We start from the raw sequence: 19,660 nt of genomic DNA, 5'->3' as shown, positions 1-19,660 counted from the left end.
TCCATAGATATTATTATGTCAAATTTACATTTTCTCAAAAAATACAAAGACACTATGTTATTCTGACCAATTTACTACATATTTTATATTACAAGTGAAGTTACAAATTTTTGATTGTACGCGTGGTTGGATGTTTTGTGAGCAAAGATAGTTGGTCCTTCAAGATCACCATATTTTTGAAAAATCGACTTCTCTTGCCAGTGCATATTATAATTGAGATCTGCATTTTTTCCATTTTCTAAAGATGGTGTTGTTCATACAAAGGCCGAATCTTGCCACCGAGGATAATTTAGTAGTTGATGTACAAAAAAAAAGATAAAGAACAAAACTGACTCACCCCAAGAGTTGACCTTTTTTTTACATTGTATATTTAATGCTAACTCTTCAGGTGGTAGAGTTAGTTTTAGACACATTAAGTGTATGAATTAGTTTACTGAAGTATCCAGCATAGGTTTTGAAGTCTCAACGAAATTTCTGAAATATCTCTAATTTTAGTGTGTTCCGGAAAATATTTGTCATGTTTTTTTTTGGAATCCATTCAGATTAATTCAAATGAATGATGAGAAAATATGGATGACATAATGCTAAAAAATATAGGTTTTTTTTGTAACATCTTGGATATTTTGCTTGGACCCGAAATATCTATGATGTCAAATTTTAAAATCTGAACCCCAAAAATCTTTTTTTTTTTTGCGAATCAAGGAGCTTTATATATTACTCAACATCATTACAATCTCTCTCTAAGATAGAGACTAGAAATGGTGGCGTATAGTTTAACCACAGGCATCTCCTTCGTTCACTACTAGCTCTATTTGCACAACTATGGGCAGCCTGATTGGCTAACCTACTAACATAAGAAATATTAAAGCTAGCTAGTAAACATATGACGTGAAAAGTCCAATAGACAGCTAGCAGGTACTACCGAAGTAATATGTTGTTGTTTACCATCATCCTAGCTAGGAGGGAAAGCACAAAGTTGGAGCCGATGAAATCGATTTAGGGGTCGATGTCTCCGTTTACTTCAGATCTAAACAATGCAGAGCTGATCGGACGGAGTAAAGCACAAAACCAACCTACGTCGAATTTCCCCAGTAACACGTAATTTATCTACTAATCTGGTAGAGTAGTAGTAGTATCGCTTTGCAAAGAAGACATGTAACGTTGCCCCTTCGTTTCAAAAAAAAAAAAAAAACGTTGCCCCTCAAAACAGGGTAAAGCTGGGAGCAAACTGATTGATGAAAGCAAAGGAGAACAAGCTGATCGAACCATTGAAGCAACAACAAAAAAATAGTGTGCAACAAAAAATTACAAGTAAAAAGGAGCTTTATTACTAACGAGGGTTACAAGACGGTCTTGCTCTAGGAACTGATTAATAACATCAGGTCCAGAGCCTAACCAAAGAATGAAATACGATTAACTCCTGCGAAATTGGCAAGGTTGTGACTAACATTGACCTGAGCTCGCTCCACTTTTACAAGATCAAATACTCTTTCATGATCAACTAAAGTTCTAAGTTCAGAAACTAAATGCACCACGGAAGATCTATCATGTAGCTTCTCCTTGGCCGCAGCCAGCATTTGAGCACAATCTGTGTCAACTATTATTGGTAACTAACAATGAAGAAGTGCTAGTTCCAATCCTTCGACACAAGCTCTGAACTCAGCTTCCAAAGGCCCACTGCAATGGTTCAGGTATCGGCAAGAAGTAAATATAACTTGACAGGTCATCGTGGAGTGCCACACCTGATCCCGCCGTTTTATCACCATCATGGTAAGAGCGATCTATGGACAATTTCACAAATCCTGGTGGTAGCTTACACCATGGTATATATGAAGTAACTTGCCTCGGCATGGTTGACTGTAATATAGGCCAATTTGCTTTGATCACCTCTTCGACATTAAAGTCTTGGTACTCCTGATCAATTGCAAGTAACTACATAGAAATCTTCTAGAACCTTGCACCGGAGGGAGCAATTTATCATGTCTAACTTCGTTCCTCGCGTACCAAATTCTCCATGAGACCAGACGTATGGCATCAAGCATATGAATAGGACCATTTAAAACAATAGTTAAGAGAAGGATGCTCAGAAAAAGAAAGTTCCGAAACTGAAAATTCCTAAGAATAACCTATTGTATATATATTTCGAAGAAAAATATATTGGCATTTCTAATATAGAAAAAATACAATTAAAATAAATAAATCGCATGTCCTCAATATATGATCCATAAATTTATGTGGTATTTTACATGGGTTTACGCTAGTAAGAATATATATTCAGAGTTTATATCTTGTCAAGACCGGCCCCTAAGCTAGAAGTGTCCTCCCTTTATCTGAAGAGGCCTAGCCCATGCATATCAGAGGGTATATAAATCGATGCATAGTAAGAAGGCTAGTTAAGCAATGCACTCCCTCTGATTCATATTACTTGTTGCTAATATGGATGTATCTAGACCTAAAATGTGTCTAGATACATCCACATTAGCAAGGTTAATACGAATCGAAGGAAGTAATAAGGTTGTACATCTCCAATTGTAAGGCCACATGTGATTTTTAAAATTAATCAGACAACACATAAGTTGTATGGAATTGAGTTGGTCGAAGGCCGAAGAAAAGCAGAAATTAGTCGAACACACACCACTGGTCGTTCTTGTTCGTTTCTCTTCCTCAATTTTCCACGAAGTCGAACATTGAGGGAGATGATGTACACCGAGCGGGTCGGTAGCGAACAGATGCCGCACACCCATGTTGGGCCGGCCTAGCGTTTTCTTTTTGCCTTTTTCAGTTTTCCTTTTTTTCCTGCTGTTTCTTTTTTGTTTTTTCTTATGTTTTTAAACTTGAACTTTATAAATTTGATATCTAATTTTTATTTCCAAAATTGATATTTTAAAAAAATTGAACATTTTTTCAAATATGAACATTCTTTAGTTTGAACTTTTTCAAACTTTGGAATTTTTAAAAATAAATATTCTTAAAAATATGACCATTTTTTTAATATAAACATTTTTCAAAAATGGGCATTTTGCAAGTTTGAGAAAATTTTAGATTTGAAGTTTTTTGCAAATTTGAACAACTTTCAAATTTGAACAATTTCCAAGTTTAAATATTTTCAAATTTGAAAATTTTTAAAATTTGTAAAAATAGATTTCCCCAAAAATGACACTTTTTCGAAATATGATTTTTTTTTGAATATGAGCATTCTTCTAATTTGAAAATTTTTAAAATGCAAAAAAATTCAAAAAAAATATTTTTTTAAATATGAACATTTTTTGAGTTTAAACATTTTCAAAATTTGATCATTTTGTTACTTTGATTTTCCAAAATTTGAACAATTTTAAAGTTTGAACATTTTAAAAATTTGAACTTTTTACAAATTTGAATAAAGGAAAAAAGAAAACAGAAAGGGAAAAGGAAAATGAAAAGAAACATAAAAACAAACAAAAAAGAAAGAAACAGAATAAACAGAAAATGAAAAAAGAAGGAAAAAGGTAAACGGGTCGGGGCCTATACCCTGACGAGGGTGTGCGGCACGCCATACGGCCAACGTTGATGGCTATTTTTCTTGCTTTCTTGTTGCAGGCTTGCGTGCGGCCACGGCGAACATTCATGGTGCATGGGCTCACGGCCCCTAAACCAGCCCAAAGATGAATCGCGAACACGATATGTTAACCATGAAAGTAAATCTGATCAGTCCACCTAAAAAAAAACGTAAATCTGATACATTCCCCTGAAAAAAGAGTAAATTGAATTTCCGAATACGTATCGAGTTGATAGGCAGAACGGAAAAAAAGTGCTGATCGACCTGATCCAATTACATGGCCGCCGCCACGAAGCCAACACTGGCGGCCACAACGACGCTGCAGGACGTCCCGGACAAGCTCCTCGCGCTCATCCTCGCGCGCCTCGGAGCGTCGCCTCTGTGCCTCGCCCACGCCGCCGCCACGTGCAAGCGGTGGCGCCGGATCATGGCCCGCCCTGAGTTCTTCGCCGACATGATCCGCGGCCTGCACCCTCGGCCCGTCGCCGGAAACTACTACAACCGCGCGTCCCCGCTGGACATCGTCTTCGTTCCCAGTCCCACCATCTCGCCACTGCCGCAGCAGCGCGCCGTCGGCAGCCACAAATTCTCCCTCGACTTCCTCCCCGGCGGCGCCGGGTCATGGGAGGTCGTCGACAGCAGCCGCAGCCTCGTCCTCCTCGCGAAGAAGAAAAAGAGCGGTGGATGCACCGCTGCTTTCCCGACCTCCTAGCCTGCGAGACGGCCACGCAGGGCTACAAGCTGATCCCGCGCATGGAGGAGATGGAAGCACCACCGCTGCCTTTATGCGTACCTCGTCGACACCCTGAGAAGCGCCGAACACAAGCCGCAAGGCGGTTTACACGTCGTCGACATCATGACGGATTTCAGGGTGGTCTGCGTGATCTACCAAGAATACGACGGGGTGTCCGATGACATTGGTTGTGCTAGGGCGTTCTTCTTCAGCCGGAACATCCTCGCCCGGAGAGGGCCGCACACCTGGTTGGCTGAGAAGAGCCGTCGCCTTGGCAACGACGTCGTCCTCCAAGGCTCCGACTCGCTGCATTTCCTCGGGTATGCCGGAGGCTCTCTGCACTGGAGCATCCGTGGCGACGACACACGACTGGTGACCGCCACGGGCGGCATCCTATCGCTACCAGACAACTTCCAACGGTCGCTCTTGCGAGTGGTTGACAGTAGTCGTTGCCGCAGTTACGTTATGTTGGTTTGCTTGCAGGACAGCAACCTCCAAGTGTTTGAGAGATTGTCCTACTCGAACTGGAATAACCAAGCCGAGTGGGAGCTCCACAAAAGCCTCGATCTGATGGAAGCAACCCGTGGCCTGGTAGGGCACAAAGAAGAATACTTTGCCGGCTCTTTGAAACTGATTACGTCCTCCCCGAAGTCTATTGTTCTCGCCCCAACAGTTGGAACATGGATGTTCATGATCTCCGTCGATCTTCACACTATACAAGTGGCGGAAGGTAATCGCGAGACCAGGAATCTCTTGGGCGTGCAAGATTTTCCATGCGAGCTGCCATGGCCGCCTACTCTGCGTGCTTGGGTATTCTAGACATTTCACTCCTGAAACTAACAGTAGCAGCAGCTACAAAGAGCGTTCCTGCCAAACATCAAATCTCTATTTCCAACAGCTGCTTCTCACAGCTACTTTTTCACAGCTCAACCGTTACAACTGCTTTTCAAAAGCTGCAGTCCAAACAAACAGACCTTAAGGCAAGCGCAAGACCCTTGTTCTCTTAGTTGTATCTGTTAAGAACGTATTTTCCCTTTTCTTATATTTTTCAGTTATCTTGAAAAGTTAATCCCATACAAGGAAGCATTGGCACGGGGACTATGTCGTGTCCATAGGGTAATGATGAGGCAATTTTTTTAATATTATTAGTACTTTTCAAAAAATAAGTGTCTTACTTTTATCTAGATTTGGAAGTATATAGATTTAGTAAAATTCAATTCGACTCCGGGATGCGTATGCTCCCTATACCAAAAAATTATATTTCAAGTTATCGAAAAATTTTGACAAAAAATTCTACATGTACATCTCCATAATATATGTGCATTCGCCAAGTTTCACGAAAAATCAATATTTTTTGTGGTCTATGTAAAAAAGAGAAAATTTATCTTGTAAAAAGCATTATTTTTAGCACCGAGTTTTGTCTTTTTTGCACACGTCACATGCAATTTCAGTTTTTATGAAACAACTTTGTAAGCGCGTAGCACGTGAAGATGTATGTGTGAATTTTTCATTTTAATTTTTTGAAATTCAAAATGTGTGTAAGATAAATTTAAAAATAGAGGGAGCATATGCTCCCATGTTCCAAAACACCACTCTAGGTAGTAGTATTCATGTTTTTTTGATAATGGAAATATATAAATATCAAAAGATACCAATTACACCCAGCCTCTGCAACAACTCAACACCCTAATGGCAGTACGGATGCACACAGCCAAAAAAGATAAAAAAAACTAAGAAAAAAAGTCCCACTATAGTATCTCAGGCCTACTAACAGTAATACATCCACCCCCTAGACAACACCTGAAATAAAGACTCTCCAAAAGCGACGCCTCCAAGAAGAGAATAGTGCAGCACTGTCGTCGCCCGATCAAAGTGGAAGTAGGTTTTCTCAATCATACCAGGAATTATTATTATAATTTTTTAAAATTGTAGGCATCAGTCATATCATGAGTTACTCACTCCTTCAATTGAGTTACTCACTCCTTCCCAAAGTATGGGATGTGCATAGTTTTTGGTCAAAGTCAAATTTCTTAAAGTTCAACAAACTATATAGAAAAAAGTCAACACTTATAATCTGAACCCAATATTGATCGTGAAATATACTTTCATATTGCGCGCATTTAGACTGGTCATAGTGCATAGTATCATATACAAGTATCATGTATATGATACTTGTCTATGATACTATCTCTATAGAGGGTGGTATTATAGAGTAGTATCATAAACTTTCAAATTTATTGTTTTGTAGAATCTCAATGTAAATCTACGTACAAGATTTATTTTTATTTACTTTTCTCGTAACATGCGCTATGATATAGTATCCACCTATGTTATTCTAATCATATCTCTCCTTCTTAATTAGATGTCACGTCATTATTTTTGTGGGCCTAAAATGCATGATACTACCTATGATACTATCACTATGACCAGCCTTAGTATCCTAGTGTTTATGTGTTTTAACTTTAACCAGAAAGTATTATATGCATCCTATTTTGAGGAGGAGCGAGCAGTAGCAAACATTGATCCAGTACTCCACAGTTATGTTTCTTGTTCTCATCGTCGTTGTCCACGAATGTGTTCTGCCCCATCAATATGCACCCCACCGCGTCTGAGTCTGCGCGCACAGGCACAGCCCATTTGCCATTTGTGCCAAGCTGTCAGCCCTGCTACCTACCGGCAGACAGCTCCTATGGCTGCTCCTGTTACGAGCATACATCTGTGGCCAAGCTATGCAGCTTGTGGCAACTAGAGAGGTGACCGGAATTCGAAGCACGCACAGTTGAAGCGATCGTACGGTCGACCAGGCCACATGGCATGAGTCAAATGACCACACAGGACAGTTAAACAGTCGATCTCCAAGTGCTTGCAGAGTTGCAGAGATCGTTCGCGTCGTATGGGCGGCTCACAGTGGTTACTTGAACAGATAACAGTGCGGTGAGGCAGCGTGATGTCCTGTCTCGCGGCGCCGATAAGTGCACAGCACGATATGAAACCTGTGCTACTCGTCGATCAGTTCGTCACTCACACTCGTGATCGATCGGCTCCGGCGCCCTCGGCTATATATAACACGCATCCATGACACGACCCAAAATGCATCAACATCTCAAACACACTAGAGCGATCTTGAGTGAGGTGACAGACCAAACACTCGGATTCCTCTTCCCATCGCCACACCATGAGCTGCCAAGGAGGAGGCACGCCGGCGGCGGCGGCGCAGCCTCACGTCCTCCTCGTCTCCTGCCCGCTGCAGGGCCACGTCAACCCGCTCCTCCGCCTCGGCCGCCGCCTCGCCGCCAAGGGCCTCCTCGTCACCTTCACCACTTTCCGCCACGCAGGCCTCCGCGGCATCCACCCGGACGGGGCGAGCGCCCGCGGCGTCCGCTTCCAGCACCTGCTGCGCGAGCGCGACGACGCCGACCAGATGACCCCTGAAGGCATGCTACGGTACGTCCTCGAGGCAGGTCCCGCGGCGCTGGCCGACCTCTTCCGGCGCCAGGCCGACGCCGGACGGCCGGTCAGCTGCGTCGTGAACACCACCTTCGTGCCCTGGGCGCTCGACGTGGCCCGGGATATGGGCGTCCCGTGCATCGCGACGCTCTGGACCCAGTCCTGCGCCGTGCTCTCCATCTACTACCACTTCTACAACAGCAACAGCAGCAATGACAACACCATAACCTTCCCCGAGGCGCCGGAGGACGCGCCGGTGGCGCTGCCCGGACTGCCGGCGATGTCCATGGACGAGCTGCCTCTCATGGTGCGTCCCGAGTTCGCACACAACCTCTGGGGTCAGATGCTCAGAGCGCAGCTCGTGGATGTCAAGGAGGAGAACGCGCCATCGCCGTGGGTGCTCGTCAACACGTTCTACCAGCTCGAGCGCGCCGCCATCGACGCGCTCCCAGTCGCCGTCGTGCCACTCGGCCCGCTCTTAGACGACGACGATGGCGAGACGGGCGACGACGACAAAGACGGCGTGATGGCGTGGCTTGACGCGCAGCCGCCGCGCTCCGTGGTGTACGTGGCGTTCGGCAGCCTGGTGGACATCGGCCGGGACGAGACGGCAGCGGTGGCAGAGGGGCTCGCCGGTGCCGGCAGGCCGTTCCTGTGGGTTGTCCGCGACGCATACCTCCTCCACCCCCCGGAGTCCGTCCTCGCCGCAAGTGACGACGGTCAGAACGGCAAGATCGTGGCGTGGTGCCCGCAGAGGCGCGTGCTGAGCCACGGCGCCGTGGGGTGCTTCGTGACGCACTGCGGATGGAACTCTGTGGCCGAGGCGCTGGCGGCCTGTGTGCCCGTGGTCGGGTATCCATGGTGGTCCGACCAGTTCACCAACGCTAAGTTCCTAGTGGAGGAGTATGGCGTCGGCGTCCGGCTGCCGGCGCCAGTAAAGGCGGACGCGCTCCGTGCGTGCGTCGACAAGGTGATGGACGGGCCTGAGGCGGCAGCAATCCGAGCGAGGGCAGCCACGTGGAAGGAGGAGGCTGCAACGGCTATAGCACACGGAGGGTCCTCTCACCGGAGTCTACATGATTTTGTTGACATCTTGCAAAAAACACGTATGATGTCCAAGAGTTGACACGGTTTAGCTCGAGCAGAGGATGTACTCCCTCGTCCTAAAATGTAAAAAATCTTCAGTCGCGTCTTCCAAATCGTTCTTTAAAAGTACCGGATTAAACGTTTGGGGGACGTGTTTTGTTCGTGCCGCGTTTGGAGACGTCAGTCGCATCCCCCAAATACCATCCTCAAACATTAAATATAGCATACAAATAAATATGTTTGCGGAGATTGTTTTCAAATTAAAATACAACAAACAATAAAACAACTTAACAAATATAATAAATAGGGCTAGATCAAGGTGCCGCGGCATTTGCTGATAATCCTTTGATCCTCCACAAATGGTCAACAAGATCACCTTGAAGTTGCCCGTGAACATTGCTGTCACGGATCTCTGCGTGCATGGCGAAGAAATCAGCAAAATCTGCAGGTAACACATGATCAACCTCCGTAAGAGGGCCCTGACACTCATAGGGACCAACATGTGTCCTGACATGATTCTTGCGGTCATCCTCAATGATCATGTTGTGCATGATCACGCAAGCCTGTCTCACCTCCCACATTTGGTCCTGAGACCAGCTTAGAGCAGGATACTGGACAATTGCAAATTGAGCTTGAAGCACACCAAATATCCGCTCGACATCCTTCTTGCAAGCCTCCTGTCGCGAAGCAAAAGTGGGAATTCTTCTGACCTGATGGATTCGAGATTGTTTTGACAAAAGTGGCCCATTCTGGATATATACCATCTGCTAGATAATACCATTTGGTATATTGGTGGCCATTGACCTCATAGTTGCATGGTGGAGCATGACCTTCCACTAGTCTGCTGAACACCGGAGACTGCTGCAACACGTTGATGTCATTGTGTGATCCCGCCATACCAAAGAAAGAATGCCAAATCCACATGTCATAATCTGCCACAGCTTCAAGCACCACACTGCAATATCCATGACGTACTTTGTATATACCTTTCCAAGCAAACGGGCAGTTCTTCCATGACCAGTGCATGCAATCGATGCTTCCAAGCATTCCAGGGAAGCCTCTGGCAGCATTTTGTGTCATGATCCTTGCAGTCTCTTTCTCAGTGGCCCTCTCAAGTAGTATTTGCCAAAATTTCCCACCAAAGTTCGGCAAAACTTGTACATGCACTCAATGGCAGTAGAATTACTCATGCGAAGGTAGTCGTCATGTGTATCGGCAGGTGCTCCGTATGCAAGCATCCTCATGGCGGCGGTGCACTTCTGAATCGACGAGAACCCGACATCGCCTACAGCGTCGTGCTTCAGGTTGAAGTAGGGGTCCAACTCTCGAACACCGTGGAGGATATTCATGAACAGACCCTTGCTCAACCCTTGCTCATCCTATACCGGCGCAGAAAATTGCCGGCATGTGTTGTATCATCTGCGAAGTAGTCGTTGTGCAGCATGGTATGCCCCTCCATCCTCTGTCGGGGCTTTGACTTCTTTCTCCCCGACCTTGATCCTCCGCGGCACGGCCTCTTCCTCTTCTCTGCATCGGTGTTAAGCACGTCCTAGAGGGCCGTGATGATCAGCAAATGCTTCTGGAGGTCGTCGTCGAAGGCTTGCTCCTCCTCCAGCAGTAGGGCAATCATCTCGTCGTCTCTATCCATGTCTGAAGCAAAATCAATGGTTCAAATTACGCCGCGGCAGACGAGGCAACGAACAGCGGCCAATCGCGCGTACCTGGAAAGTCGTCGAGCACCTTGTGTGCACGGAGGTGGGGCGGATTTGACACCGCGTTCTAGGACGCGCAGGCGAAGCGGCGGCGGCGGAACGACCGACGAGAACGCCAGCCGCGACAACACTCAGTCGTCGAAACGGCCGGCAAATCCAGCGGCGGCAGAGGGGTTGATATGGGGTGGCCCGATCTTCTCAGTAAGCAACGGTGGTGATGATGATCACGGGGTGATAGCAGCGGAGGAACACGACGATGTAGTGGATGATAATTTGTATGACGCAACGAGATCTCTCGATTGGTCCCTGTCGCCAATGAGCTCTCTACCCTGCAAGATATTTGCAACTCCACACACTTGCACACATAGCCGCCGACCATGAAGCGGTAAGTTGGAACCGTCTAATTCTCAATGGAACAGCAGATCACACAAGACTTTATCAGGATCTACACAATATCAAGCAATATGGTGTAGGGAATTCAATAGTTTTGCAGAGCAAACAACTAAGAACTGGGGTTTATCTTAAACATGGTCTAAAGCAGCTAGGGGGGCGTCCTGGGCACTTATATAGGCGTCCGGGACGACCTCTGGTAGAAAAACTACGAGAATAACCGACCCAGAATAGATCTGGTCGAGACAGACTCGGACACGGCCGGTCTGGAGGCCGGTCGACCGGGCCTGGGACCGGGCTGGCCGGTTCAAACCGGGCCAGGGACCGGGTTCCAACCGGGCTCGGGAATTGTGTTACAGTAACCCCGCCGATTGGCATCAGCGTGGCGCCCGGTTGGCGCCGGGGTGGATCCGGCCTGCCGCCCGGTCGGACCGGGCCAGAGACCGGGCGCGCCGGCGTGGCGGCCGGTCTGACCGGGTGCTGGGCCGGCCTGGACTTCGTCTTCTCCTCTCGTGCATGCCTCCCGCTCCTCCCTCGCGCGTCCATGAGATTTCTTCACGTCCAGCTCCTTGTCCAGCTCCACGTCCATTTTCACGTCCAGCTGCTCTTCTCCTCTTCGTGCGATGCTTGTCTCCTCTTCATACCTGATGATACATAATTAATGGGACTTAGGTAGTATAAAATTCTGATCAATGAAAGTATCGTTTAGGAACAAATTCACCTGTTGTTTAAGTAGCTTCGCACGAGCCCTTGTAATAGGTCCAATCCGAACTTCATTGGACTTGAGCTTCACAGCAGGTTCATCTTCAGTTGGTAATGACGGAGGTGGTTGTGAGGTAGGGATGTCCTCATCATCTCCCCCCCTTCAAAAGGCGTCGATCTCGACGCTCCAAGGTCTTCTCTGTCATATGGTGTCAAATCAGCAACATTGAAAGAATTACTGACACCAAACTCATCAAGTGGAAGATCTATCGAGTATGCATTATCAATGATCTTGGCAAGCACTTTGTAACGACCAGCACCACGAGGAAGCCACTTGGACTTCCATAGCTTCGGGAACCTATCCTTGCGAAAATGTACCCAGACCATATTACCAGGCCTGAACAACATCTCTTTGCGCTTCTTGTTCATCCTTGCAGCATTGTTCTTGCCTTTCTTCTCTATCAACTCTTTAGTCTTGACATGGATCTTTCGCACAAAATCTGCCCTCTTGGATGCCTCCATATTAACTCTCTCATGTATCGGCAAAGGCAACAAGTCAATTGGAGTAATGGGTTTCAAACCATACACCACCTCAAAAGGACACAGCTCCGTGGTAGAATGTACCGCCCTGTTGTAAGCAAACTCCACATGCGGCAAACACTCTTCCCACTCCTTGAGGTTCTTCTTGATCATGGATCTCAACAGTTGTGACAATGTTCTATTCACCACTTCGGTTTGTCCATCAGTTTGGGGATGACAAGTAGTACTGAAGAGTAGCTTCGTTCCCAGCTTCCTCCACAACGTCTTCCAGAAGTAGCTCATAAACTTCACGTCACGATCAGAAACAATAGTATTCGGGACTCCATGTAGTCGCACAACCTCCCTGAAAAACAAGTTAGCAATATGCGACGCATCGTCGCTTTTGTGGCAGGCAATAAAGTGTGACATCTTAGAAAAACTGTCCACTACCACAAATATAGAATCATGGCCTCTCTTAGTACGCGGCAAACTGATGTCTACGCGCGCTTCTATTCCTGTAGACAGTGTTGGGCCTCCAAGAGCAGAGGTTTGTAGAACAGCAGCAAGTTTTCCCTTAAGTGGATCACCCAAGGTTTATCGAACTCAGGGAGGAAGAGGTCAAAGATATCCCTCTCAAGCAACGCTGCGATCACAATGCAAGAAGTCTCTTGTGTCCCCAACACACCCAATACACTTGTCAGATGTATAGGTGCACTAGTTCGGCGAAGAGATAGTGAGATGCAAATGATATGGATGAATATGAGTAGCAATAGCAATCTGAATGAAATATGACAGCAAGTAAACATGCAACGGAACAGTAAACAAACGGAGATTCGCTGTTTGGAAACAAGGCCTAGGGATCCTACTTTCACTAGTGAACACTCTCAATATTGATCACATAATAAAACCACTCTACACTCTCTTGTTGGATGATGAACACCGCTATTTGTGTAGGGCTACAAGAGCACCTCAATGCCGGAGTTAACAAGCTCCATAACATTCGATATTCATATTTAAATAACCTTAGAGTGCATGATAGATCAACACAATTATACCGAGTACTAACATAGCATGCACACTGTCACCGAGAAGCTATGAAAGGGGGGAATAGATCACATTAATACCATCATAGTAATAGTTAACTTCATAATCTACAAGAGATCACAATCATAGCATATACCAAGTACTTCATGATGCACACACTGTCACAATTACATCATGGAGGAGGAATAGACTACTTTAATAACATCACTAGAGTAGCACATAGATGATATTCAACTAGATCACAAAGAGAGAGAGATGAACCACATAGCAACAGCGGAGCCCTCAGCCCCAGGGGTGAATTACTCCCTCCTCATCATGGAGACAGCGATGGCGGTGAAGATGGCGGTGGAGACGGCGGTGGAGACGGCGGTGGAGATGACTCCGGGGGCAATTCCCCGTCCCGGCAGGGTGCCGGGACAGAGACTTCTGTCCCCCGAATTGGAGTTTCGCGATGGCGGCGGCTCTGGAAGGTTTTCTCGGGTTTCGTCAATTGGTGTCGATGTTTTAGGTCAGGAGGCTTTAAATAGGCGAAGAGGCGGAGTCGGAGGGGCTGCGGGGCAGCCACACAGTAGGGGGTGCCCCCCGTGGGCCACGCCGCCGCCACGTGTGGGGCCCCCAGGGCCCCCTCTGGTCCCCCTTTGACTTTCTGGAAGGTTCCGGGAAAAATAAGATGTTGGGTATTGATTTCGTCCGATTCCGAGAATATTTCCTTTGTAGGATTTCTGAAACCAAAAACAGCAGAAAACAGCATCTGGCACTTCGGCATCTCGTCAATAGGTTAGTTCCGGAAAACGCATAAAAACGATATAAAGTGTGAACAAAACATGTAGGTATTGTCATAAAACAAGCATGGAACATCAGAAATTATAAATACGTTGGAGACGTATCAGCATCCCCAAGCTTAGTTCCTACTCGTCCTCGAGTAGGTAAACGATAAAAGAATAATTTCTGAAGTGACATGCTACCAACTTAATCTTGATCATACTATTGTAAAGCATATGAGATGAATGCAGCGATTCAAAGCAATGGTAAAGACAATGGTTAAACAACTGAATCATATAGCAAAGACTTTTCATGAATAGTACTTTCGAGAAAAGCATCAATAAGTCTTGCATAAGAGTTAACTCATAAAGCAATAGATTCTAAATAAAGGCATTGAAGCAACACAAAGGAAGATTAAGTTTCAGCGGTTGCTTTCAACTTCAACATGTATATCTCATGGATATTGTCAACATAAAGTAATATGATGAATGCAAATATGCAAGCATGTAAGAATCAATGCACAGTTAACACAAGTGTTTGCTTCTAAGGTGGAAGGAAGTAGGTAAACTGACTCAACATAAAAGTAGAAGAATTGCCCTTCGCAGAGGGAAGCAGGGATAAATCATGTGCTAGAGCTTTTCAAGTTTTAAAATCATATAGAGAGCATAAAAGTAAAGTTTTGAGAGGTGTTTGTTGTTATCAACGAATGGTAATGGGCACTCTAACCCCCTTGCCAGACAAACCTTCAAAGAGCGGCTCCCATGAAATATTTTTATTTTTGGGTGGCACTCCTTCCAACCTTTTCTTTCACAAACCATGGCTAACCGAATCCTCGGGTGCCTGCCAACAATCTCATACCATGAAGGAGTGCCTTTTTATTTTAGTTTTATTTAGATGACACTCCTCCCCACCTTTGCTTTCTCAAGCCATGGCTAACCGAATCCTCGGGTGCCGTCCAACAATCACATACCATGGAGGAGTGTCTATTTTTGTAAAATTATGAAGGTTAATTAATTTGGGACTAGGAATCCCATTGCCAGCTCTTTTTGCAAAATTATTGGATAAGCGGATGAAGCCACTAGTTCATTGGTGAAAGTTGCCCAACAAGATTGAAAGATAAAACACCACATACTTCCTCATGAGCTATAAAACATTGACACAAATTAAGAAGCATTTTGAATTGTTTAAAGGTAGCACACGAAGTATTTACTTGGAATGGTAGAGAAATACCATGTAGTAGGTAGGTATGGTGGACACAATTGGCATAGTTTTTGGCTCAAGGATTTTGGATGCACGAGAAGTATTCCCTCTCAATACAAGGCTTAGGCTAGCAAGGTTATTTGAAGCAAACACAAGTATGAACCAGTACAGCAAGACTTACATAAGAACATATTGCAAGCATTATAAGACTCTACATTGTCTTCCTTGTTGTTCAAACCCTCACCAGAAAATATCTAGACTTAGAGAGACCAATCATGCAAACCAAATTTTAGCAAGCTCTATGTATTTCTTCACTAATAGGTGCAAAGTATATGATGCAAGAGCTTAAACATGAGCACAACAATTGCCAAGTATCAAATTATTCAAGACATTATACCAATTACCACATGTAGCATTTTCTGTTTCCAACCATATAACAATTAACGAAGCAGTTTCAACCTTCGCCATGAACATTAAAAGCTAAGAACACATGTGTTCATATGAACCAGCGGAGCGTGTCTCTCTCCCACACAAGCATGATTTTATTCAAACAAAACAAAAATAAAAACAAACAGACGCTCCAAGTAAAGTATATAAGATGTGACCGAATAAAAATATAGTTTCAAGAGAAGAAACCTGATAATTTGTTGATGAAGAAGGGGATGCCTTGGGCATCCCCAAGCTTAGATGTTTGAGTCTTCTTGAAATATGCAGGGATGAACCACCGGGGCATCCCCAAGCTTAGACTTTTCACTCTTCTTGATCACATTGTATCATCCTCCTCTCTTGACCCTTGAAAACTTCCTCCACACCAAACTTAAAACAAACTCATTAGAGGGTTAGTGCATAATCAAAATATTCACATATTCAGAGGTGACACAATCATTCTTAACACTTCTGGACATTGCACAAAGCTACTGAAAGTTAATGGAATAAAGAAATCCATCAAACATAGCAAAACAGGCAATGCGAAATAAAAGGCAGAATCTGTCAAAACAGAACAGTACGTAAAGACGTATTTTTCTGGGGCACTAAACTTGCTCAGATGAAAATGCTCAAATTTAATGAAAGTTGCGTACATATCTGAGGATCACGCACGTAAATTAGCATAATTTTCTGAGTTACCTACAGACGGGGCGACTCAAATTCGTGACAGTAAGAAATCTGTTACTGCGTAGTAATCCAAATCTAGTATCAACTCTACTATCAAAGACTTTACTTGGCACAACAATGCAATAAAATAAAGATAAGGAGAGGTTGCTACAGTAGTAACAACTTCCAAGACACAAATATAAAACAAAGTACTGTAGTAAAATAAATACATGGGTTATCTCCCAAGAAGTTCTTTCTTTATAGCCATTAAGATAGGCTCAGCAGTTTTAATGATGCACTCGCAAGAAATAGTATTTGAAGCAAAAGAGAGCATCAAGAGGCAAATTCAAAACACATTTAAGCCTGACCCACTTCCTATGAAAAGGAATCTTGTAAATAAACAAGTCATTTAAGCATAATGCAACAAGCATAGAAAAACTAGACAAGCTCAACTTCAAGATTTTTAGCATATAGAGAGGTGTTTTAGTAACATGAAAACTTCTACAACCATATTTTCCTCTCTCATAAATATTTTCAGTAGCATCATGAACAAACTCAACAATATAACTATCACATAAAGCATTCTTATCATGAGCCTCATGCATAAAAGTATCATTACTCTCCACATAAGCATAATCAATTTTATTAATTGTAGTGGGAGCAAATTCAACAAAGTAGCTATCATCAAATATAGGAGGCATATTGTAATCATAATCAAATTTATCCTCCATAACAGGCGGCACCAAAAGACCACTATCATTATAATCATCATAAATAGGAGGCAAAGTATCATCAAAGAAAATTTTCTCCTCAATGCTTGGGGGACTAAAAATATCATGCTCATCAAAACCAGCTTCCCCAAGCTTAGAATTTTCCATAGCATTAGCAACAATGGTGTTCAAAGCATTCATACTAATAACACTGCCATTAGCATGCATATAAAGCTCCATGGGTTTTTTAATTTTCTCTTCAAACACATCATGTCCTAATTCAAGATAAAGTTCATAAAGATCTCTAATTTTTTTGTTGTTTTCCATTATGCCTAACTAGTGTAAACAAGAAACAAAAAGATGCAATTGCAGGATCTAAAGGAAATAGCTTCGAGCACTCACAATGGTACCAGAAAAGTGTTTGGTTACCTGGGACCGGACTGTGAGTACCTTTTACCTTTCCTCCCCGGCAACGGCGCCAGAAAATAGCTTGATGTCTACACGCGCTTCTATTCCTGTAGACAGTGTTGGGCCTCCAAGAGCAGAGGTTTGTAGAACAGCAGCAAGTTTTCCCTTAAGTGGATCACCCAAGGTTTATCGAACTCAGGGAGGAAGAGGTCAAAGATATCCCTCTCAAGCAACCCTGCGATCACAATGCAAGAAGTCTCTTGTGTCCCCAACACACCCAATACACTTGTCAGATGTATAGGTGCACTAGTTCGGCGAAGAGATAGTGAGATGCAAATGATATGGATGAATATGAGTAGCAATAGCAATCTGAATGAAATATGGCAGCAAGTAAACATGCAACGGAACAGTAAACAAACGGAGATTCGATGTTTGGAAACAAGGCCTAGGGATCCTACTTTCACTAGTGGACACTCTCAATATTGATCACATAATAAAACCACTCTACACTCTCTTGTTGGATGATGAACACCGCTATTTGTGTAGGGCTACAAGAGCACCTCAATGCCGGAGTTAACAAGCTCCACAACATTCGATATTCATATTTAAATAACCTTAGAGTGCATGATAGATCAACACAATTATACCGAGTACTAACATAGCATGCACACTGTCATCGACAAGCTATGAAAGGGGGAATAGATCACATTAATACCATCATAGTAATAGTTAACTTCATAATCTACAAGAGATCACAATCATAGCATATACCAAGTACTTCATGATGCACACACTGTCACAATTACATCATGGAGGAGGAATAGACTACTTTAATAACATCACTAGAGTAGCACATAGATGATATTCAACTAGATCACAAAGAGAGAGAGATGAACCACATAGCTACAGCGGAGCCCTCAGCCCCAGGGGTGAATTACTCCATCCTCATCATGGAGACAGCGATGGCGGTGAAGATGGCGGTGGAGACGGCGGTGGAGATGACTCCGGGGGCGATTCCCCGTCCCGGCAGGGTGCCGGGGCAGAGACTTCTGTCCCCCGAATTGCAGTTTCGCGATGGCGGCGGCTCTGGAAGGTTTTCTCGGGTTTCGTCAATCGGTGTCGATGTTTTAGGTCAGGAGGCTTTAAATAGGCGAAGAGGCGGAGTCGGAGGGGCTGCGGGGCAGCCACACAGTAGGGGGCGCGCCCCCCCTGGGCCGCGCCGCCGCCACGTGTGGGGCCCCCAGGGCCCCCCTCTGGTCCCCCTTTGACTTTCTGGAAGGTTCCGGGAAAAATAAGATGTTGGGCATTGATTTCGTCCGATTCCGAGAATATTTCCTTTGTAGGATTTCTGAAACAAAAAAACAGCAGAAAACAGCAACTGGCACTTCGGCATCTCGTCAATAGGTTAGTTCCGGAAAACGCATAAAAACGATATAAAGTGTGAACAAAACATGTAGGTATTGTCATAAAACAAGCATGGAACATCAGAAATTATAAATACGTTGGAGACGTATCACAAACCCAGCACAAAATCCATACTAATATCCTCCCAAGGTGTAGTAGGTGCCGGTAAAGGAGTATACAAACCGTGAGGCTTCAGCTTGGACTTGAACTTGTTGCAAGTAATGCACTTCTTCACATACCTGTCCACATCCCGCCTCATCTTTGGCCAATAAAAGTGGTCAGCTAACATGAGTAGCATCTTCTCACGTCCAAAGTGACCCATCAAACCTCCACCATGTGATTCCTGCACTAAGAGCAAACGCACAGACGATTCTGGAACGCATAGTTTGTTAGCTCTAAACAAGAACCCACCATGTATGTGATATTTTTCCCATGCTTTACCAAGAGCACATAAGCGATATGGTTCAGCAAAATCATGATCAGTAGCATACAAATCACATAGTACTTCTAATCCAGGAATTTTAACATCAAGTTGAGTTAATAGCATATTCTTCCAAGATAGAGCATCAGCAACAATATTATGTTTTCCCTTCTTATGCTTAATAATGTATGGAAAAGACTCAATGAACTCAACCCACTTAGCAAGACGCTTATGCAAAGTAGATTGGGCTTTCAGATATTTCAAAGCTTTATGATCATATTGTATGATAAATTCTTTTGGCCACAAGTAATGTTGCCTGATACGTCTCAAACGTATCTATAATTTCTTTTGTTCCATGCTACTTTTATGACGATACTCACATGTTTTATACACAGTTTACATCATTATTATGCATTTTCCTGCACTAACCTATTGACAAGATGCCGAAGCGTCAGTTCCTGTTTTCTGCTGTTTTTGGTTTCAGAAATCCTACAA

At 44.3% G+C, this 19,660-nt stretch overlaps 1 protein-coding gene across 1 annotated transcript; it reads left to right on the top strand.

Moving 5' to 3' along the window:
* Positions 1–7,350: 7,350 nt before the first annotated feature.
* Positions 7,351–8,842, top strand: LOC127327209 (putative UDP-glucose glucosyltransferase). The gene has a single exon (XM_051353983.2). It carries the CDS (start codon positions 7,444–7,446, stop codon positions 8,839–8,841), a length of 1,398 nt encoding a protein of 465 aa, XP_051209943.1. The 5' UTR covers positions 7,351–7,443; the 3' UTR covers position 8,842.
* Positions 8,843–19,660: the final 10,818 nt, after the last annotated feature.

The sequence above is a fragment of the Lolium perenne genome, chromosome 1, assembly GCF_019359855.2.
Source record: "Lolium perenne isolate Kyuss_39 chromosome 1, Kyuss_2.0, whole genome shotgun sequence".
NCBI lineage: Eukaryota > Viridiplantae > Streptophyta > Magnoliopsida > Poales > Poaceae > Lolium > Lolium perenne.
Note: the sequence above shows the minus strand (reverse complement) of the source record. Positions and strands in the feature narration are given on the sequence as shown.